At 41.9% G+C, this 23,220-nt stretch overlaps 1 protein-coding gene across 5 annotated transcripts in view; it reads right to left on the reverse strand.

Annotated features, from left to right (window-relative positions):
• Positions 1-23,220, reverse strand: part of DAAM1 (dishevelled associated activator of morphogenesis 1) — a 155,737-nt gene that overhangs the window by 50,566 nt on the left and 81,951 nt on the right. For all 5 annotated transcript variants that reach the window (XM_006767659.2, XM_006767660.2, XM_006767661.2 and 2 more), the window contains exons 3-4: positions 22,119-22,208; positions 627-698 (exon numbers count right to left, since the gene is read on the reverse strand). In XM_006767659.2, coding sequence (XP_006767722.1) covers positions 627-698; positions 22,119-22,208 — 162 coding nt within the window. The remainder of the gene's footprint in view (positions 1-626; positions 699-22,118; positions 22,209-23,220) is intronic.

A 23,220-nucleotide genomic window follows, 5' to 3' on the forward strand; every position in this document is an offset into this window, starting at 1 on the left:
TCACAGACTTCTGCTTTAGACATGGAGAATGCATTTTAAGCAATTACTAAACCAAAAATACATGTACCAAAGATTTCCCAAGGACATCCCAGTGGTGGTATTATTATTATGCCTTTTCATAACACCATTCATACCATAGACTTTTTGTTATTTATATGAGCAAGAGAGTATCTTGGTGCCCTGTAAAATCAAGAACCCAGGAACTAAATAAATCTTCAATAAGAGAACTGGAGGAGAACAATGAAGAGAGTGTCATTATCTTTAAATGGCATTAATTTTTAGAACAGTGCTGCTGTAATGAAACTCTAAATAATCGGTAAGAACAATTGCAAGTTAAAGTTGGACATAGCCAGATTTAAGATTACATTTCCTCTTATAACATTAAACTCACGTATATTTGAGGGTGTGCTGATTTTATTTAAAACATACTGGAAAAAATAATTTTGCCAAGTACCACTCCTGCCCTCCCTCCAGCCCTGTTTTCCCAACATTGAACATTTGGAGTAGAGTTTGGAAAGATAACGACATTTGGTAGTTCATACTCAAGTGAATTAATTGTGTAACTGTGTGCTTTGTATTAGACTTGTATTTTAAACCATGTGTTAGAGAATAGAAAGTGTACCTACAGCAGCCATGGAATTGAGCTGATCAATGTAGAATTCAGGCCAACTTGTCGCTCCCTTGTTTTCTTCCTGATCCTGAAGAGAAAAACAAAAAGGTAATATACCACCAGCTGTAAACATCCAAGGGCCATAAGCACATCTGACTTCCAGAGCATCGAGACAATGGCCCACACAAACCCCTAGGAGGCACTGAGATAGAAAATATTTGTCTATAAATGTTGGCTTTCGATCATCAGGCTCTCCGCTTGACTAGGGTGGTCTCCCAGTCAATTTCCAGGGAGTGCTGAAGTCATTTCAATGGGAACTTAACCACATCATGGTGTGAAGTTGTTTTTCTTCAGGGCACAATAACATTGGGTAGGGCACTGTGTTTGCTGCACGGACAAAGGATCTCTGAGTCCGTGTCACACTGAGGACAGTACTGCTGGACTACTCATCTGGATGAAATCCACAATAGAGGAAAAGTTGTCTTAAAAAATGGCCACAGGATTCAGCTAGCTGTTAACTAGACTTCTGTAAGTTAGTTTATTCAGGCTCCAGCAGACAGTAACAATTTTAAAGGAGGGTTTCATATGATGTGAGCACAACTAGATTCTGCTTCAGATGAGGATGGGGAATAAAGCTTGACATTGAAGGGAAGGTGATAAAATGAACACACATTAGTCCCAGCCCCAGTCCTCAGGCTATATGACAGACTGAGTTTGGATAGAAAATGTAATGTGTCTGTGTCTGAGCTGAAGAGAACCGACACCCAAGGAATTCGGGAACCTATTCCTAAACCACTCCAGCCAGTCTTGTCTTACAAACCAGGCGACCTGAAGCCAGCACCAGAGCCTCAGGGATTCATGGATGGGAGGTCTGTGCCAGACTGAACCCACACTCTGAGATAAATAAATAAGTGGGTCAGGCAGCCCCACTGGAGTGGGGAATCAGCCAGGAGATGGCTGGGGATATCCATCCATGCATGTTTGCACACCTATGTGCTGCAAGTCATTTGTGAGCAATCAGACCCGAAGAAGAAAATGTCAGCTATTCTCTAACTTCACATTCAGAGAGCTGCTTAGGACAATGGATCCCTTTGGAGAAGATACTAGACCAGGTACTCACTCGTAGCTGCTACGAGACAATGAAGAAGTTACTATCTATTTACTGGTGTCAGAATCCCAAACCTCAGGATAGTGGTTTTGAGGTGGGGCTATTAATTTCAGTCCTATACTATCCCTCAAAAAAACCCACATACACACACTCCTCCCCACCACCCCATACACTTTCTGTAAGCAATCTTTCTAGTCAGGTCTACTTGGGTAAGATAAAAGAAAAGTAATTTCAAAGCTATTCTTTAAGTAGTCACAGAAAGGGGACAAAGTAACTATTGCTTACAGCGCCTTAAAAAGCTGGCAGTAACTGATATGTGAACTCAGGCAGTTGCATGAATTTAATTTGGAGACTGAACAAGGCAGATGATGGGGACGAAGGCTACAGCAGCGGCTTTGAAGTTGGGCTGGATTACACTTCCATGGTTTTAAAAAGCTTAAGAAATCTGATGAGTTTTTAGAAGAGGCCTTGATTATTATTTAACATGCTAATAAACTAGCTAAATGGTAGTGTGAAGGCTGAACCCTTCTCTCCTCTTAAAAGGGAGTAAAATTAGCAAAACCCCACTGTTACCAATGTTTTCAGCAAGCCAAAACCCACAATGGCATTCAGTGGTATTTGAACCTATAAAATGAAATAGAAGGTGCCAGATCTTTTTATTCCCCCAAACTAGGGCAAATTTCCAAAACGACAACAAAATCATGCCCCATGTTTGGGTCCCATGAGAGCCTGTCTGTTGTAATAGAGTTTAATAGTCATGGTTATGAAACAAAAATCATTTTAGAAACCGAAGATTAATACATATAGAGAAATCTCTACACTTTGGAAATGCTTTAATAATATAAAGAGATAAAGAGTAGACCTAGATACTGTAGTCAAAATAAGGGGAAGACTTTATTTCACATGCCTCAATGCTGAGAAAATCAAATGAGCTCACGTATGTGAAAACTTCTTGTAAATGTACCAAGTGCTATCACCATATTCCTGGGGGGCGATTCTCAGAGTTCTTCATTCTATCAATGCATCTCCAGTTTCCCCTGTGCGATCCTGGCCCTTCTATACAGATGTCTACAGCGGATGCCTACAGTAGGCAACTGAAACTCACATCTATGAATCAACTTTCTCCTGCTGTGTGAGGCTGCCAGAGTCTGTAGTTCTACAGGGGCACAGACAGAAGGAAATGAATGCAATCGTTCCCTGGGAGTCCCCCGAGGAGCACTGGAAAGAAACTCCTGACAGAGTGCAATGAGTACAATATTCCTGGGTCCTTGTTTTACCACCTCTCACAGGTATTATTCGTTGAGCTATCCATCTCAATCCTACATATTTGTTCTACAGAAACAAATACAAAATATACACGATTGTATACATTAATTATATAAAGGAAGTTATAATGGAAGCAACAGCAAAATCCAACACATACATAGTTTGTGTCAAACACTGTTATAAGCACTGTGCTCTTCATTTACTCTACCCCCAAAGCAGGTGTTGCTATTATATTCATTTTACTAAAGAGGAAATAAGAGGCAAAGAGAATATAGATGAGCTGCCAAAGGTCACCTTGCTGAAAATTCAGTCAGTAGGAAATTATCAGAGCAACTTCTAAGCTTAGACCTTAGATGAATCCCAAGCAATACACATTAAGTGCAAAGCTGGCTTTTCTCTCTTAACCACTTCACTATTAGAAACTCAAACATGGTCACTCTATCACCATCAAGGACACACATCTGAATCCTCAGTCACTCACTACCTTAAGTGACTGACAGGGTGTCAGACAAGATAAGTAACCCCTCTGTGTGACTCAGTTTTAGTTTCGTTATCTGTAAAATGAGTTCCTACCTCACAGGGTCATTGTGAGGATTTAAAAAGTTAATACAAGTGAAAAAAGAGCTGGGAACAAATACACACAGAACATGCTCAATAAATGTCAGCTAGGATGATAATGAAACTGTTCCAGAATCTTTAGCTGTGGCCATTCTAAGTCCTTGTCACTAGGACTGTAAAACTTGGAGCAATCAGTTTGGAGGTGAATCTTGGCAGTAACTGTTCAAATTTAAAACACACAGTCTTTGATGTGTAAGTCTACTTTCAGGAATTTAGCCCACAATTACAAATTTAGACTTCCACAGATATATATTACAAAGAACTTTATTTCACTGTAGTGCTGTTTGAATTAGCAAATAATAAAGTTAACAAATGGAAGGGGGATGGTTGAATAAATTATCTTGTGGCAGTAATTAATAATGAAGTTATGTAATGATATTAAAAATGACCAAATATATTGAGGGAAAAGTTTCAAAGTAATATTTCCTGCCAGTAGCAAAGAGAAGTATGTATACTGTATACACAACATTTATGGAAATATATACAATTCAATTTAACAGCGGCCACCTCTCAGCAGCAGCGGATCTCTCACGTATAAACTTTTGTACAATCCCAACTTCTGCTTTTCCAAGAACATGCACTAGTAGTTTATTCACAATTAAAACAGAAGTTCCAAAGCATTACATGTTCTATTAGGATAAGAGCTTTGTTTTTTCTGGTGTTCTGTGTAATGTGAAATGCATTGAGTCAAGACCCTATAAGCTTTGGGGTATCTCTGTTCTCTACCCCTGGGGTACCCCTCTGCTCCCACAGCAAATATTTGAAAACATTTCTCGAATTGTCTTCCTCTCATTGGAGTTTCTATTTCTAAAACACAATATAATCCTAATATCAACTGTCTGTGCAGAGAAAGAAACTATGACTTGGGTTAAGATTTACGTACCCAAAGCAAGCTAGAATTTTCTAAATTTCCACACTTATATATTTGTGTGGTAAACAATTTCTTGGTAGCAGCTAAAGTCCTTCGGTAATATAAGTGGATCTTGGAGTACAGTTTAAAAATTAAGTCTTTAAAAATAACAGCTTTTGAAATTAACACAGGACAAGATTTTAATAGGATAATTTCTCAAGTAATAATATGTGCAAACTGGTTGTTTTTCCTCAGTTTAAGATGCTCTTAGTAAGGCCCGAAATAGTCTGTGCAAAGGTCAATCAATGGTAAAGGACATGCTCTGGGGTTGTTTACAAGACCACAAATCATAGGCTGAAGCACGTGGCCAACTAAAGCTATGTCTCACGTGTTCTACTATATTCCCATGAGGTTCCCTGCCTGGATTGGCTAACAATTCTCCAGCAATGTATGAGTACTAGCAACCTCAAATAGCAGGGATATATTAAAGTTTAACCAATTGAATTTCAACAGCACAAAAGTATTATTTTGGCATAATAGTATGAAGTAAATTTCATTCTGACAATCTGCAGTATAGGACAAAGGCAACTAAATAGTAAAAACCTGTTACATTTGTAAAGAAAATGTTATTAGAAAACATGTTAACTGTGATCATTTATAGGATCAAGAAATTCTATCCCTTGGTAGTGATCAAAATGGTCACCTGTTTCATTAGTCATTACTATTCTGGTTTCCATGGATCCACCACCATCTAATCTAATAAAAGAGAAACATGCAATTGACCATACCTTTGCTATGCCCAAGGCACACCCACCAGCCAATCAGAGCAAATACATGCAAATTAATCCAACCAAGATGGCGGCCAGCAGCCAGGGAGCTGGAGCAAACAGGAGGCTTGGTTGCCCTGGTGATGGAGGAAGCCAAGTTTCCCGCCTGCCCTGGCTGGCTGTGGCCTCCACTCAAGGCAACAAAATTTCAATTATAGAAGATAAATAAATCCCAGACACCTGCTCCCAGCCAGCCTCCACTGGGAGAGGGCTCCCACGCTGCCAGAGGGATGTCTGACTGCCAGCTTAGGCCCAATCTCCCCAGGGAGTGGGCCTAAGCCAGCAGGTGGACATCCCCTGAGGGGTCCCAGACTGTGAGAGGGCACAGGCTGGGCTGAGGGACCCCCCCAGTGCACAAATTTTTGTGCACCGGGCCTCTAGTATACTAATAAATAAATTCATTCTCTGCTTAGAATTTTTAGAAAATTCTAGTTAGAAAGAGGCAGAAAGGCCAAAATATTTTATTCTCTTAGGCATTTCTTCACGATGTGTGTGGCATTTACCATACTCAAGTGAGTGACAGGAAATCAGGAGTCAATGTGGGTGAAACTGGATTGAAAAAACAGGTACAATGGAAGGTGGAAAAATATTTTGTGGAAGGCCTTGCTAATCACTTCTGCCAACTTTCCCCTCTGCCTCAGTAATGTATAACCAGCATCTCCTCAACAGATGGGCCCGATGAAGTCTAGAGGAACAGCCTAGAAGCCAGTGGTTGGAGAACTTTCTCTGGAAAGGGCCAGATAATAAATATTTCAGGCTTTGCAGACCACACAGTCTGTTGCAACTATAAGACCCTGCCACTGTATGTGTACAAGGCAGCCACAGATAACTCACAGGATGAGCATCACCACGTTTCCATAGTACTGCATTTACAAAAACAGGTGGCTGGCCAGATCCGGCCCACAGGCCACAGTTGGTACTAGATAGAGTTTGGCTCTCAAGAGGGTGGGAGTACATAAGAATGCTAACTTGATCACCAACTGTTTTCCAAGCTTCTTCCTCTTTGTGAAGCCACTCTGTCTCCAGTAAATCCAGCTGTAAGTTAAGATCAGCTCATAGGGTGTTTGGAATTTCCCAGTAACCTGCACTTTTTCTAGAGAAGCAGCAGGAACTACTATGTCTGAAAAATCTACGTTCTTACCAAGCTCACTACTCCCTAAAAGTAGTTAAAATAGCATGGCATATCCTGATATTAGCCCCTAGCTGTTTCTATCCACCCCCCAAGCCCTTTTTTAATGATACTTTATTTTAGGATGTGCCTACCTGGTGTTTTTTTCCTTTATTTATTTTAATTTATCTTTATCTTGAAAGTATTACAGATATCCCTCCCCTCTCTTTCCACCCATTGACCCCCTTCCTATCCAGACCTTCACTCCACTATTGTCTGTGTCCATGAGTTATTCATATCTATATCCTATATAATAAAAGGCTAATATGCAAATTGACCGAATGGTAGAATGACTGGTCGCTATGACACGCACTGACCACCAGGAGGTCGATGCTCAATGCAGGGGCTGCCCCCTGGTGGTCAGTGTACTCCCACAGGGGGAGCGCTGCTCAGCCAGAAGCCAGGCTCACGGCTGGCGAGCCTCTCCCACCTCTGTGGCAGTGCTAAGGATGTTCGACTGCCAGCTTAGGCCTGCTCCCCACAGAGAGCGGACATCCCCCAAGGGCTCATGGACTGTGAGAGGGCACAAGTGAGGCTGAGGGAGCCCTCCCCGTCCCGAGTGCACAAATTTTGTGTACCAGGCCTCTAGTCTATATATATAAAAGCCTAAGTGACCATTATGACTGGATGACTGGATGACCGAATGGTAGTTATGACACACACTGGCCACCAGGGGGCATTCGCTCAACACAGGAGCTGCCCCCTAGTGGTCAGTGACCCGCCCCGATTGGCCCTGATTGGGACTGGGTGAGATGGGGACTGGGCAAGATGGCCCCAATTGGCCCCGATCACCGGCTACACTGAGGGACCCCACCCGTGCACAGATTTGTTCACTGGGCCTCTAGTATGCATATAATTTCTTTGGTTGGACTCTTCCTACCCCCATTCCCTCTGAGGATCCTCAGTCTGTTGCATCCTTCCATGTTTCTGGATCTATTTTGTCAGGTTATTTTGATAATTAGATTCTACATATAAGGGAGATCATGTGATACATGTCTTTTGCTCACTGGCTTATTTCACTTAGCATAATACTCTCCAGGTTCTTAAGAGAAGAACCAGCAGGCCCACAATCCAGGCTCCCTAAAGACTGTTGCCTTTCCTCAGTCCTCCCAATGTTACCTCTCACCCGACAGTGGGCTGAAGCTACATCTTATATCCAAAGCTTGCCAAAGGGCAGCAGTTGGTTTCAAAAAAATAACTCCTACGTATGTTGTCACATTTCAAGAGTCATGTGGTTCCTGGGTCTGCCGGTCCTGGTTACATTATCTGGTCACTGCCACAATTATACATCAAGCTCATCTGTTGCCAAAATCCGGTTGGGCCCACACAGAATAGAAGCTTCTTCATCCTCCAGGAAACCCTACACGTCCTCCAAGGGTCAGAATGCCAGTCATTTTCTGGAAAAACTGGAGGGTAGCTCTCATGTTTAGCATTTAGGATCATCGAAGAAAAGCAAACTTCTATCCCTATATTTCCTAATGCTGCAACACATCTGTATGTTTTTAAGGAAAACCATCACATGATTATAGAGCTAGGTCTTTCACCCTAGAGACACCCCAGTTTGATTTCCCCTCTCAGGGGTCCTTTATATGTCATCAGCAAGTGATCGATTGTGTGCTCTCAGAGAGAAGGCTCGAAGGGGTCCACAATCACAGCCAGTACTGTTAGAAAATTCACCCCATACTGAATCGACAGATGTCTCCTGATAACTTCAAGCACTTGTTGGCCTTAGTTTTGCCCTTGGGAACTGAATGGAGTAAGTCTAATTTCTCCTATGAGCTATAACCCAGCAAATATTTGAACAATTTGAATAGAGCTATTATGTTCTCCCAAAGTCTTCTTTCTAACCAAGCCAAAAATTCTCCACTGGCTGTATAGCACAAGTTTATCTTCCTCAATTCATAAATAAATCTCACATTTTCCATAAGTTCATCAGACCCTCATGTTCACCCTTCACGAAAATAACTCCAACAAATATATCTCGATTCCTATGAAAGGACTCTTCTCACATGGCTTGTCAGTGATGTACAATGCTAGACAGTCCCTAAATACATAAATATTGAGAGGACATTGGGACGATTTGACCAGCGTCTCCCAAGAGGAAAACAAACAAGTGCTAGCTCTCCGGATGGTCCACAGCAAACAGCATTTACGATTTAGAAATAAAAGACACATGCCATATGAAGCAGAGGTAAAAATGCACAGTCCTTGTTGCATTGGGTATCTCTATTTTAGTAACAGTAAAATTAGTTTTCTTGTTGTAAGCTTGAGGACACTTGATCTCTAAACATAAATGTAAGTTAATGAATTAAAAAATGAATGACTAGGGACTGCGGAGAAACTGGGGGATGTTTAAGCCCCGGTAGAGCATTGTTTTTTAGGTCTCTAGATCACGCTTCTGAGCCCCTACTCCTCTCCTGTACAGCCATCCTCTCTTCAAATATCATGGGAACTTCTTCCATGAATGGGTGTGAAGCCGGACACCTCTTTTGAAACCCTGAGCCCTGCTCCTTCCCCTCACTGGTCTAGGTAGATCTAAAGCTCAGTAGAATCGATATATAATGCACACTTTCCCAGAGAGCTTCCTGGAATCATATCATGTACTCCAGTCTAAAATATTACTAAAGACCTCAGACCATTTAGAATGTTAGCCCCTTGATCAATCCTCTAAGTTAAAAATTCTATATTGACATAGGACAAATCATGACATAAACTTATGTCAAAGATTTTAGTGAACTCATTAATAAATGAGGGAACTGCTAAGATGTCACAATGGCTTCAAAAAGAGAATCCGAGGAGCAAAGACACACATAAGCATCTCTTTACATATAGATACAAAACCGGTCAACAGGACCATAATCAACTGCATTCAACATCTGCATTTCAATGGGCAAGAATTATTTGCACTATCAGGCTTTTAAAACAATTTTCAGAGTTGTTAAATAGCTCAAAGATAGTAAAAAGTAGAGGTTACTCTGCAGAATGCTATGGACAGAACATTCAGTAATTTCAATATAATTACAGTGTAGCAGAATAAGAGATGCATGACTAGTACTTTCCTAGTTGAGGAGAACACCATCTATAAAGGTGTAATGTGGAAGCCAAGTTGTATGACTAATACTCTGCTCCAGGCTTCTCCCACCTAAGTTACGCCTGTTTCTGTTGCTTTGTCTAGGCTGTGCGGCACAGTTTCTATTCGTACATCACTGATCTCCGACTTGAAACCACGGAGACCACTCCACTCTATCTACCTTACACGCACAGCTGCACCTGGTCCTCTATCCTGTCCAGATGTTTGTTGGGCAAATCATTGGGAGTACTTCTAAGACTTCTTGTTCTGCTCATAAAACAAAACAAAAGCTATGAGTTCATTGAGTTTAGACTCACGCCCCACACCCTTCACCTCTAGCCTGAAAATAAGCAAAACTTGACCACTGTTGCCCAATAGTTTGGTCTGGAATCCAATGACATTTAAGAATAACACTTAGCATAACTTGGGAGCAATATTAACCATTTGTATGTCATAAGCGTCTATAGATGCAAGTGGCGGACCTTTTTAAATTAAATTCAAAATATTTTGGCAGTTAATTGGTTAACACTACACTGCTGAACATAGGGTTTCTCTTGGGCAGGACAGAAACCCTCTGTCATCATACTTAAAATTCACAGTGCTGAACGGAATCTAAAAAGTCATTTGCTTTCCTTTTCATTCATTTACTCATCCAATAAACGTTTATTGAGTTTTATAATGGCCAAGGCACTGCTCTTGATATTAGAATACATAAATAAGAGAGCAAAGTTCCCTGTTTTGCTTGTTAGTGATCCATGAATACAAGAGGAGACATATGAGAATATGTTTCCAAACTTTAGCATTGAGTTTCTTACAAGATCACAAACTTATTCTGACAATAGGTTCTCAGTTTTTGCAAGTAGAGCTACAAAGAACTGTATTCATTTATAGACTTCACTCCCTCTTCTCATCATGACAAAAAGAAACAGTCAAGTATTATTAACTCCTGCATTTTTACTAAACTCCAGTCCTTATCAATGTATCTTCAAAATAAAAATCCAAAGCTCTACTGAGAAAAATGCTTTGAAACATTTCCTCGATAGCATAAAATATTACATTATTTTCTTATTGTCGCAAACTTTATCTACACGTAAAAATCATCAAAAATTTCTGAATGACCTGAAATGAAATGTTAGCACATTGAAAATCCGGCTTGCACAGCAGCTCTCAATCAGCTATCATTTTTGTTCTCTCCCCAAATAACATACCCCAGAAAAGCAAGAAAAGAGTACTACTTTAAAGACACCTCCTCTCCTCATGGGAACAGCAGCAATGAAACAGACAAATGACAATAAGACTTCAAGAGTACAGAAACCAACTGCATTTCTGGAACAGCGCAGGGGCTCAATTTGTTCTAACACCCTCTTCTCTCCTGAAGAGGCCTTGGCTGACTTGAAAGAATTGAAAACTTAAAAGTCACCTGTACAGGATCCTGGGGGAAAATGCATTTCATGTTCCGATATATCTAAAAAACAGTCATAATCCTTACCTAGAATTAAAAACTGAGACTTTACATCCCACTTCCCAAACTATGAGACATTTGTTTTATTTATTAACCAAATCATTTCTTTGGCAAAGCACTTCACAGCCTGGAATATGACTGGAGCCTAAAAATCTCAATCAGTACAACTCCAACATCTGAAGGCAATTTTAGATGACAATTCCCCTCATTTTCATGGAAAAGAAAAGAAACATTCTTCAATTATTATTTTCAGAAATGATACAAGCCCACATTCCCTTGTTGCCTGTGACACAAAGTATACAGTGACATAAAACAAATTACTTCTATGTAGCTTGTTAAGAGTCAAGTCTTTGACCCATAAACCACCATGGAGTGCTACAGTCCTCAGTAGATTGGATCAGCTGGTTGGTAAATTTGCATGTCTGGACACACATCACTACCCTTTTGCAGTGTGGAAATCCAATCAGTGATGTCAATGGTCTTTGTTGCCTCACATCTTGCCACCAGATTTCCTGCTACCAGACCAGCTTTTCAGAATGCCGTAAGGCAGGTTTTGATGTTCTGTAACCTACTCTTGGGAAAACAATCAAAGTGTGTTTATGATTTGCAATATAATGCTTAACACGAGGCTATAAAGGGAGGACTTTGGAAAACAGTAATTAAACTAAGAAGAGAATCAGGGGAAACATTAAGCCCACAAAGGCATATTCCATTCACGGAAGCATTCTCAGGATGACTGAAAAATGCTAAGACAGAGCTAACTATCCCCTAGAAGGAGAGTCATAACCTTATTTCTAATTTTAAGCCATCACTGACTCTGTGGCACACTACTGAATTATTGACAACATTTTTGGCAAAAGGAAATAAAGAAGAAAAGCATCAGTTGGAAGATATCACTGTCTCAGATATGTGAGGGCATGGGGATGCCATCTTAAGATTGCTTAAGTCAAATGTTGTTCTGTACCTCATTGAAGAAGCACAAGGGAATTTTAAGACACCGTAATTTAGAGTTGGTATTCTTCGGTAGTCTTTCTACTATAACCAGCTTCCACTTTCACAAAGCACTAGGTTCCTGAAGTATAAGAAATTAGGAGAAGCCCAAATTAGAGGTATTAGCAGTGCATTCTAACTTACATGGAAGCTCAAAGCTTCTTCCTACTCTGTGGGGAAGAGTGGGGTGTGTGTGTGAAATTCTGAAATGCACCAAGCATAACATAGATGCAACAGTATTAGGTGTGCAAGAGTTACTAGTGAAAAAGATGCATAAATATATATGCGTATACTTATTTCATATATATGTGTGTGTGTATATATATATGGAAAACTCAGAGAAAGTGGTTTTGTTTTTCTCTGACATCTTTTCCAAAGATATCAGAAAAAAACTTCCTTCTGTTTGATGTTCTTCATAAACCTATCTCCTGGAGACGTGAGGTCAGGCAGGCTTGCGGCATTCTTTCTATGGAAGTAGGTGCCACAGCACTTAGAGACTCTGTAGAGAACCGGGGAGAGACCCAAGAGAAAAGAAGTAGGAAGTATGATACTTACATCCAACTATAGAAGAGCCCTCAAAGACAAAGATGGCAAATATTTGCTACATATGACACATTTCCCCATCATGTGTCTTGGAAGACACTGCTCATCAGTTACCACACTATTCTTATTGATCCTATTCATAACCTCTAATGCTTCCCAAAATGCTTCAGGCTTCAACCCCCAATTGTTCAGAGTTAGTAATCAAGATAAACCTTTTTGTCAGCTCTGCTTGAGGTTCTCCATTGTGTGCTCAGTTAACCGGGGAAGGAAGCACAGCCCTAAGGAATACCGAAACAAAGGATGTGCATTGTTCTGGAGGGAGCCCTGTGCTGTGTGTCCCTCAGGGGTCCATTGTTCGGCTGATACCAGACTGGGAGCTACTTTTAGATTCTTGGATGTGAGATACAGTGATATCACTTTCTACCAGTCATAGAGCTATCACTCAGACCACTCGCTCACTGTGCAGATTGCAGATTTGGAAGTGAAATGGAGTTATGTCCATGTGTTTCAATCCACAGAGGCAAGGGGCTCAGAGGCCCAAATAGTTGCAATCAGAACCTTGGTTACACAATAGCACTGTTGACAAGTACTCTACGACAAAGATTGAGAGCTCCAAGATAGTCACTGTTCCTCACCCTGCAATTGACAGGAGATGCAATTTGTCCTGTACCCGAGCTCTCAAAAGGGACCTGGTTAAGAACTAAGACTGGGAAGCCAAAGATAGCTGCTCTGCGGCAGCTTAAGACCACTACCCGCCCTGGGCTTCCATTGAAACCCAGAGCTCCAAGTCTCTTCCAGTGGCTGGAGCCTACACAGGAATGTTCTCCCCACAGTGCAGCACTAAGGTGACAAGCAGAGTGAAAGCTGTGGGAGGTGCTTCTCTGGCCTCCACTCCAGAGGACAGAATAGAGCTCCACGGGACACACAACCCCATGCTCCCCATGACTCCCCATCAATTGGTTTGTACAACTAAGAAATTATTTTTTCTCAGCTGTACATTGCTTAGTTCAGCTGTACATTGCCTACTTATTTGTTTTTACTGTTGTTTGAATGATTCGAAATGAACACAAACACAAGGTCATTCTGTCCACCCTCTTCCAGCCTGGCGTTCCCTAATTACAAAGAAAGCAAGGCCCTGGATAAAGGGATGACTCAATGAAGAAAGGCAAGTCTGAGGAAACATCAAAGAGAGATGGTATCCATGAAGCACATACATATTCATTGTTTGTACAGTGCTATGAAGAAGAAAGCAGAGTTAAGTATCTCTAGACTGAAGAACCAACAATCCCCAAATCCATAAGCTGACTTGTACATAGCTCAGATTTTAGGCCTGAGGGATAGCCAGACAGCAAGTTGCACATATCAATTTCTTAATATTCGAAGGAATCAAGGAGTATGAAAAAGAAAGACTTTCACAATTTTATAAGGAGATGCTCGAGATGAAGATGCTGCTGTGTGATTTCCAGCCACAGCTAAGCTGCTTGTTTGGGCGGATGTGCTGATTCTACACCTGCACCTTAGTCACCGTCAGGGAAGTGGCGGATGCCCCAGAGGAACTTCCTGGCTGGGTGATGGCATACATCAATCAGGAGCTTGAGAGAGGGAAACACAATTTGCCTGGGGCTGGAACTCAGGGTGTAAAAAGATCTAGAGGAGAGGAAGGATGAACCATACACAGAGCAGTTTCCTTTGCAGTCAAACCAAATAAACACAATGCTGGGTGAATTGTCCATTTTTATGTACTTCTAACACCTTGTATGCCTTGATGGTATTTGAATGGAACACTTTTCATTTTCTAACCCTTGGGTTTTTCTTTTTAAAATGAACACCTTCTATTTCAGTAAATTTTACTTCAATTTGACTTGCTAAGACATACGAGAGAAAATGGAAGAACTTTAATGACAGTTTCTTGTACCTGAAACATTCAAGCTTATGCCAAGTGATTGATTGATCAGGGTAATGGGAAAATAATTCTCTCCCCTCAGACAGTTGGAAACTAATTTACTATAGGTATAAGTTGTTACAACCACTTTGGAGGCAATTACAGGTAAAATGTTCATATCAAACAACACAGTAATTAAATGTCTAGGTGTCTATCCTAGAGAAATTTTTGAACACATGCACAAATATGTTCATTACAATACATTTTTAATAGTAAAATATTGGAAATATTATTCAAAGGGGAATAAAAAAATTAAACCGTGGCATTTCCCTTTAATGAACATTACTATATCACAGTTAAAATAAAGGAATACCATATATTTTTAATTAATCTACATGTGCAAAATAAGGTTAAAGAAAAAAGCCACATACCACCTTCAGAATAGAAGACATCACTGGGATTCAACTATATTAAAATGCTTTATGTCTTTTTTAAAAAATCCAAGGTAAATATGATAAAATGTTGGCATTTGTTAAACATGGTTGTTTATTATATTCTGTACTTTTTTGTACATTTAAAAATTTCATAACAAAAATAATCAACCAGCAAATAATAATTTATCCCATGACTTGAGGTTTGTTAGTTTTTTGCTTTTTTAGAAATTTTAGAAAGTGCCAATTTCTTGGAACCCAGACTGTCTGCTCTGGTCGCTAGGTTTAAGACTTCCATCAGTAACAGTATCTGCAACTCTGCCGCGACGTTCTTTTATAATCTCAACACTGAAGTTCTGTTTTATTAGCTTAACTTGGAAATCACACAGCTAGATCGCGCTATTGAATTTTAATGCTGAGACTCTGAACAAATGTTGTTGCTGAACAGGGCCCTTGTAAATCTGGCTCGCTTCAACCTAATAAGTTACTTATTTGTGAAAATTGACTTGTTTAATGAAACCTCTGTGTTGTATCCTTTCGCTAGCAGTATCTCAAGCCTGAAAAACAGGACTGTATGTAGAACCAGAAGACTCAGAGGGTGTCTACAATATTTTAGATTGTTTGCTTGTCCAAGCACCAAAGAAGAAAGACGGATGTGTTTTGGTTCACTCTGTGGGTGAGTTTGCTTACTGCTTCTGCATTAGTGAAGCTAGGCACTGAGAGTCAACATTTATGAAAACACAAGCTGGAGCCCTGGACCACTCTGGACACCACCAGGCAGGGGTGGTAGCCGGCATGGCTGGAGTGACAGAACAGGGAGGAAAACATACTCCAAACTGGTGTTACTGAACAAAGGGATTATATGAAGAAGAGGCAAATAAATACTCATGAACCAAATGCCCTTACTGGAATACAATGTTAGTTTAAGGGCTGCTAGAGGCAGAGAATCCTTAAATTTTGTACTCTAACCTAAAATTTGGTGCTCATTTTGATGGCATGTTTTTGTAATAAAAATAAAGTTAAGGAAAAAAATGAATAGCTAGCTTTGAGATTACGCTGCTTGGAGGGGAAAGGTGAAACACGCCTTTAGTGGATTTCAGGGCAGAAAGCTAAAGAAATCTCATCAGGGCCAAAATCACCATGGTTTCAGTCACTGCCTAATAAATGATATTGACAGACTCTGGGTGGTTTACATTCACCTTTGTTTTAATGCCGCTGGGTAAGAGCAGAAAGAGAGAGAAGGAAAGAAAAAGGGTCCCTGGGTTAGACAATGAAAAAAGAGCCAGGGTTGTCTTGACAACACAAACACTGGTTTGCATGCACTGTTCAAGTTGGCGAGGCTGAATGACACCCTTTCTTGTAGGTTTCTGGGTCAGTGAGCCACAGAAGGCCTCTCTCAGGGGCGATGTGGCGGGTGGGAGCAAAGTGGGTACCTTTTTGTCCACTTTGTCCCCTATCTGCTGACTAACCTCATTGGCGTGGAGCAGCAGGCCGCTCTGCAACTGCTCCACCTTTCCCTGGATCCTCCTCCGTCTTTGGAGGCAGAGGCAGCGAGAACTGACATGGGCTTCAGTCTGTCCTTGTGGACTCCAGCCTATCCTCCTTCTCCCCTAGTTTACATCCGCGTTCCCCCTGTTGTGCCGTGCTAGGAGTTCACCCTGGAGCCCCTGAATCATGGAGAAAGACTGTGTGGGTCCTTAGGGGGAAGAATCAGATTGTCGGTGTGGTTTTTATTGGGGCAGCTGCTCTTTACCAATTGCAAGTTGACAATATTTCAACAGATTCTATAGTTCCGCTGGGGTATAACCACCCTTCTCTTCTCCAGGCTGAACAAACCTGTTATTTCAGTCTCCCCCTTCTGCCCCCACCCCGCCCCCAATGTCTTCATTTTACCAAAGTTTAAGCTTCTTTATAGATTTCCAAACAAGCCCTACAAATTGTGTTTAGTAAAGATGAGATTAGGCCAACAGTCTAAACTTGGCCTTTTAAGCATTGGCAAAAGCAACAAAGAGCAAAGTACAAATCAAGAGGGAAAGTGTACAGTGCATGCAAACACAGCTCGACTGTTGGAAAAGGAGCCTGTTCTAGATGAGGGGGTGAAAGCATGACAACATCAGCCCTTTCCCAGCATAACCGCTGATAGGTCAGAGTGGCAAAGGAGCTTCTCCCAGTCACATGCATACACCCTCGGTGGCTCCTTCCTCTGTGCCCCAGAGCCTGTCTGCTTACCCCATAACGAAGCTTAAGGACAAGATCTGCAATTATTTGATTTTATCTGCTTCTCCTACCAGTACCACTCACTCCAGGAAAATTGACTTATTGGTTAATCATCCTCAGGATCTAGCTCCAGAGAAGGTACTCAATACACATCAGGTGACTCACACATCAACCTGCCCTTCACCAACTGCACTGTTTCATTAAGTGAAGTGCCCCACTCAAAGCTTGCTATTTCTCACCATTTCAATCTGGGATTATACACAAATCCTCATCTCTCAGAGCCAGGAAATATGTAGATGAGGTAGGGAGTTTCAGAGACACAGAGCCTGGAAATGCTCGTTGTCTCCCAACTACTGTGCTTTCCTTATCTAGTCTTCAGAGAAATAGAGGGGGAAAGACAGCCCAATCCTACTTCTAATTATTACTACATCTGCCACTTTCTTTAACCTCTTAGCATTAGAGGCACAAATGCCAACTGGAATCTATTATCGGGGTGAAAACTCAATGGCAGGAGACCAAACCAGGTACTTCTCAAGAAGTCTAGAAATAGTGTTACTGAAATCTAGTTGTCTCCCATGTACTGGTTCCCTCTCCCAGTTCTTGACATGTAGCAAAGTGGGCACTGAAAAAGCAAAACTCACTCTAATGTCTATTGAAATAGCTACAGTGAAGAAAGAAAAGGATGTCTAACTTGTCCTTCCAATCAGATCTTCCAGGTCAAATGCCTAACCGTTCATGTTTCCCCTCCCAGCAGACCCACTGCAGCTTCTCTTCAGGGTAGTGGGGACGACCAGAGGACTAACCTACCAACTTTCTTTTTTAGCTGGTTTGTTTGATAGTTTGTGAGGGAACTGATGATTCCTTTTGTCTTTAATTCCACCACTTAGCACATGTTCCTTTAAATCTGTGTTTTGATTAAACCACTCCATCCGTGTACTTCAAACGCAGGAGAGCCTCAACTTTTAAGGATCTGAAGGAAGTGCATCCTGATGACCATACACAATGCAATTTTAATCTGTCTCTCTGTGTGTGTATGTGTGTGTGTGTTCGGTGAAAGAATTCCTTTCTGGGGAGAGGAGCAGGGAGGAGATCCAATTAGGATATGCAAACCAAATAAAAGGACTGCATGTAAAGTATGGGCTGAATTTTCAGTCACTTGTGCTAGATGTCTTCAGAATCAGTACTCTGCACAAATCACAACAGCTGAACTGCGGCCAGGTTGGGTGAGATTCTGGAATGATTTAATTGAGTCAAACAAACTCAGCAGCACAGAAAAAATTCACCTTCTCCAAAGTAAACCTTGAAAGATGCAGAGATGTAATGTGAATACTACAAAGCCTGTACTTAAGCCTTGGCTTTAGAGATCAGAAATGAAAGGAGGAAAAATTAGGTGCAGTCGTTAAATCCTGATCTTTGCCGCAAAGATCTGGTGTCACTACAGCTAACAGGGCCTAGCCCCATTCACTTACTTTGCAAACTCAGAAGCTCAAAGAGGAGAGAAAGCATGTTTTAGATACTATGCAGACTGGTTCAGTGGCACAGCTCCCTGTGAAGAGCTGCCATTAAAGGTACCTTCCTGTGCTGATAAGATTGCTGTCACCATACTACAGTAGATACACCATTTTGTTTTCTCCTCTCTGAAGACCTGCTCCTCGCTTTTCCCAGGGTTTAAAAATCATGTTAACAATAAGCAAATACAGCATGGCCAGATGCCTTTCGTGGTCAGATGGTTCATTGTTTAAAAAGCTTCAGTTTAAAATCCAAAAGATTGTTAACAGATGCAGTTTCTGGCTGGAGACTGGGAAAAACCTCACTTAAACAAAAGAGTATGTTGTGATTGGAAGTAAAAAGGGAATTACCTTTAAAGATAAGAACCACAAACATTTCCTATTTGAAAATATACCCCTCCCCCCATCAAGCCCCACCAACAGGACCTTTTGGGGATCTTTCATGAAAGTTAAAGAATGTGACAGTGGATGGCTGCGTATGACAAACCATGGCTGATCAACCAGTCCAGTTGTTCCTACAGATCTGTTTGGACTTTCAACAAGGCCACAACATCCATCTCTTGCTCTCCCCCGGATTACTCAATTAGGCAAAATTCCAATTAGTTTCCTTCCAATTCTTTTAGAACCAGAAATACTTTTGCTGCTTTCATTTTGGCTCTGGAAATAGGTTTTTCAACCAGAGACTTAGATAGAGAAGTTTGAGAAATGAACACAGAGCTTGATAAGCAGATAGCCACTGCTGGGACTCTAGTCACTCTTGGATGGAAAAGAGCCACTTGGCTGAGAAAGATCTGGCCTCCTCTTCAGTTCCCAGTCCTGTGCACTTTTAAACAGAAAGCCTGTCTTTCACCAACTCCGGTGTCTGTTTCTGTTGGCTTTTGTGGGCCTCTAACCGGTGGCCTCACTATGTGTGAGAAGGTCTGTAATGCCCTGGGTTCTAATCTTGAAAGATGGGAAATGTAAAGGAGCCAAGGGTGGATTGCTTTCCCTCAGCCTTTGGTTTGGCTTGCTAGTGACAAGCCTGATTTGAAAAGGCTACATGAGATGCTTAAGGAAAATAATCCATCCTCCATATTAAGGATGGCCAACATGGCTCCACTCTGAGAGAGCCAACCTGTCCTTCAGGAGGGCACATTCTGGAAAGAGAGGTAACCATCGTGCCATTCTGTGCTCAGGTGCTTGTGTTCTCTCACTCACTGCGTTATTTCCTGATCTATTAAGAGCTCAAAAAGGCCCATTTTAGACCAAAGGCATAGTCTAGTTTCAGCAGTGTGAGAAGCTCTAATCAACATCCTTAGTCAAGCACTGCTACTATCCATTTTAAAGTGAGGCAGATCTGTATGCCCACAGGACTCCCCAAAGAGTTAAAATGCCTTCCCCACTCCGAGGCGCCACTACTAAGTCACATAAGAAATCCAAGCTGTTGGGATGAAGCTTGCAGAACTGTATTCTCAGAGATCTGTGCAATGTGGCCAGGTACGCGCAGGAGGGGCCATCCACCCACCAAGAGTAGGATTTTGAGCCAGTGGCCACGTCCATATCCGTACTGCAAAACCCCCTGGAAATTGAAAAATGAGCAGCAGCTGTGAGCCCGAGGTCATTACTATTCCCCAGGGTTTGCCTTTTCTAATCTAAGGGGCAGTAGTTTCCATGATTAACTTTCAATTGCTGTCAAGGGTGTAATAAAATCTGGGAAAGAAGAAAACTTTTCCCTCGGTGAGCTGCTCCCATTTGCCTGCCCTTTCCTTTCCTCCAGTGCATATTTCAATCCCAGCTTCATATTGCTTCCTAACTTTGAGAAAAAAAACCTGTTTTCGGATGAGCCAAAATAGACAATGTCCTCTGTGTACACAAGCACTTGAGGACTTTTTGTTCTCAGTTCCAGGGGCCAGGTCTTTAAGACAGCTGTGTGAAAAGTTCCCTTTTCCAAAGACCTCGCTATACATCACCTGCAGAACTGAGCACATTATATTTCATTTTAAAATTCTCTCCGTGTTTTATTTGCTTCCTGAGTCATGACAATCAGTTCAACAGAAGAGAACTCTTCTAGTTGGCAAGATGTGTACAAAGAGGAAGAGGAGAAGGGGACAGATTCATTCACAAACACATCTTCCTGGTTATGACTGAACGGGAGCCCTTAAGGCTGCGCTTGGTCTGATCTGATAGTGGCTTGAGGTTCACACAGAGAAGTTACAGCTGGACCTGTCTCTCAGCAAGGGCCCCAGAACCAAACCCCACACATAGTGTAACTGCTCAGGTGGAGAATTGAATGTGCTTCAAAATGTTGACAGTTCAGTTTAATGTAATGATAACTTACGGTTCACTCATCAGTGGTACATTCATTTCAAAGTATCAGAAGCTGGATTATGGAGACGAGTAAAACATGGTGCCAAAACGTCAAGTCTGGTTGGGGAGGGGCACCGGCAGGTTCATGCAGGAGAAGGGCTCTGGAGGTTGGCATGCCAGTTACATAGGCAGCAAAGAGGAGACCGTTGCTAAGAGACAGCACATGGGCAAATGGAGGCCCCAATCATACAAATCACCTGAGAAAGGCTTCCCTGACTGATACCATGACTTGGAAAGATACTGGATTGTTGCAGTTTGCTCTTATTTCCCTGGGACAACAGTGAGTAATCAGCGTGTCCACTGCCTGTGAGACAGAAGTAACACTTCTCCTGGGTGCTGTCCGTGCCCTTCCTCTTACCCCAGCTTGATTCAAGTCTCCGTTGGAACAGAGGGAAAGTGGCTAAAGTCGGCCATGAGCAGGTTCCAAAAATGGAATGGGAATATCTAAGAATCTGCCAGGGTTCAAAGGACGGCAGACTGAACTTTATTGCAGGATCTCCAGTCCTCCGGGCGATGCCTATGCCCTGGATGCTAGGAAATAAGAGCTTTAGGGGTTTTGCTGCCAATATCCATTCTCCGCTTCTGTGAAGGTAAGAGATCCCCCAGCTTTTAAGTGGGAGTGACCACCCAGAATAAAGACTGTGTTCCTTGCAGTGAGGTGTGGCCATCTGCTAACAGTGGAAGGTGAGGGGAATTGGAGTGCATAACTCCAGGGCATGTCCCTAAGAGCGTAGGGGGGAAGGTTTTCCTTCTTCCCCTTTCCTCCAGCCTTAGTTAGGAATGTGAAATGGCTGGAGAGCCACCACGAGGACAAGGCCTTAGAGATGGTGAAATGAAAAGCTGTTAGAAGGTGGTCACAGAGGATGTGACCCCCACAATACTAGCCCTAACCTACCTATACCAGTATATAAACTTTTACATAAGGGGTGGGGGGACTTTGTCGTCGTGTCAGCCAATGTTATTTTGGGTCTCAGTTGTATAGGATTATGAATTAACAGTTACAGGTACAAGGTAGGTAAGTGGTGTCCAGTGAAACGCTGATAAAAACAACATCCAAGGAGTTGTCCCTTTACTGAAGGTAGCACCAAAGCCACAACAGAACATGGTCATTCTGGTTTGCACATTATAAACAGCTGTTTGAACTCTGGTGGTGACACGGGAGAGCAAAGGGAATTAAAAATGATAATTTTCCAGTTAACCATATATTCAAGGTATATCTTACCTTTTTCTTGCTACAGTATATTTGCCACTTTTTCTCAGCTGGAAGTGCAAACATGGCCTCCCTGTGTTTGTCTGTGAGGTCAAGTTCATCCTGAGAAGAAAAATAATAATTAGTATTTCAGAAATAATTTGTTATCCGTACGAGTAAGTTATCAGCATCACCAGGGACAGAGAAAACAAACAAACCAAAAACATCAACACGCATTTAAATGAACTCAGAGAAGACCAGGAACCTAAGTTAAGGTGCATGTTACCACTATCAAGAAGGCAATCCTGGCACGGAGCTTGGCACCAAGCACAGCACGAGAGATGAGGCACTGCATTTACTAAAGGGTTCGGGGAAGTGGGCAGAAGATGGACTGGAGTATCCTGAGCCACATGCACTGCTGCAGAGAGTCCATTGATCAGTAAAGGCAACAGGCGCTAGAGTTTGGAAGGATTAATTGTATTACAGATCAGGGTTTGCTAGGGATGGCTCCATAAACACTGAGTATCAGGCTGGGCCCTAAAGGATTTGGACGTGATCAGAGGAGAGAAAGAACAGAATCAAAGGTGGAGGTGGGGTCACACACTTGGTGTGTTTGGGGGACACACACCAGCTTGGCTGAAGCACTGGGATTATGTAAAGCATCATCACATAAAAGCTTTGAGAGGTAGAGAAACCAGTTTGTGGAAAGTCTTAAATGCCAGGCTAAGGAGTTAATTGTCCTGACCAAGGAAAGCTGATGAAGGGATGAAGGTTCTGAGCAAGGGAGTGACATCTTCATCACCATAAATTCCACTGACATTTATTCAGTACCTTACATGCCAAGCATGGTGCAGGCATTTTCTCATTTAGTCTCAGAGCAACCCTAAGAGTTCCACTCATTATCACATCCTCATTGTAATAATAATCCCTGTTTAATACAGTCGAGAGAACTTGAGGCAGAAGACTGGGTAAGTAATTTGCTCAAGACCACACACCTGGTAAAGGAATGGCTGGGTTTTTCAGCCCAGAGCTGTCTAACTCCAGAGCCCAGGCTCTTGGCCTCTCAGACCAGTGTCTGGAAACATTAACTTTACAGTGGTGTGCAGCTTAGACTAGACACCGAGGAAAGGCAATT

This window comes from Myotis davidii, unplaced genomic scaffold, assembly GCF_000327345.1.
Source record: "Myotis davidii unplaced genomic scaffold, ASM32734v1 scaffold281, whole genome shotgun sequence".
NCBI classification, from domain to species: Eukaryota; Metazoa; Chordata; class Mammalia; order Chiroptera; family Vespertilionidae; genus Myotis; species Myotis davidii.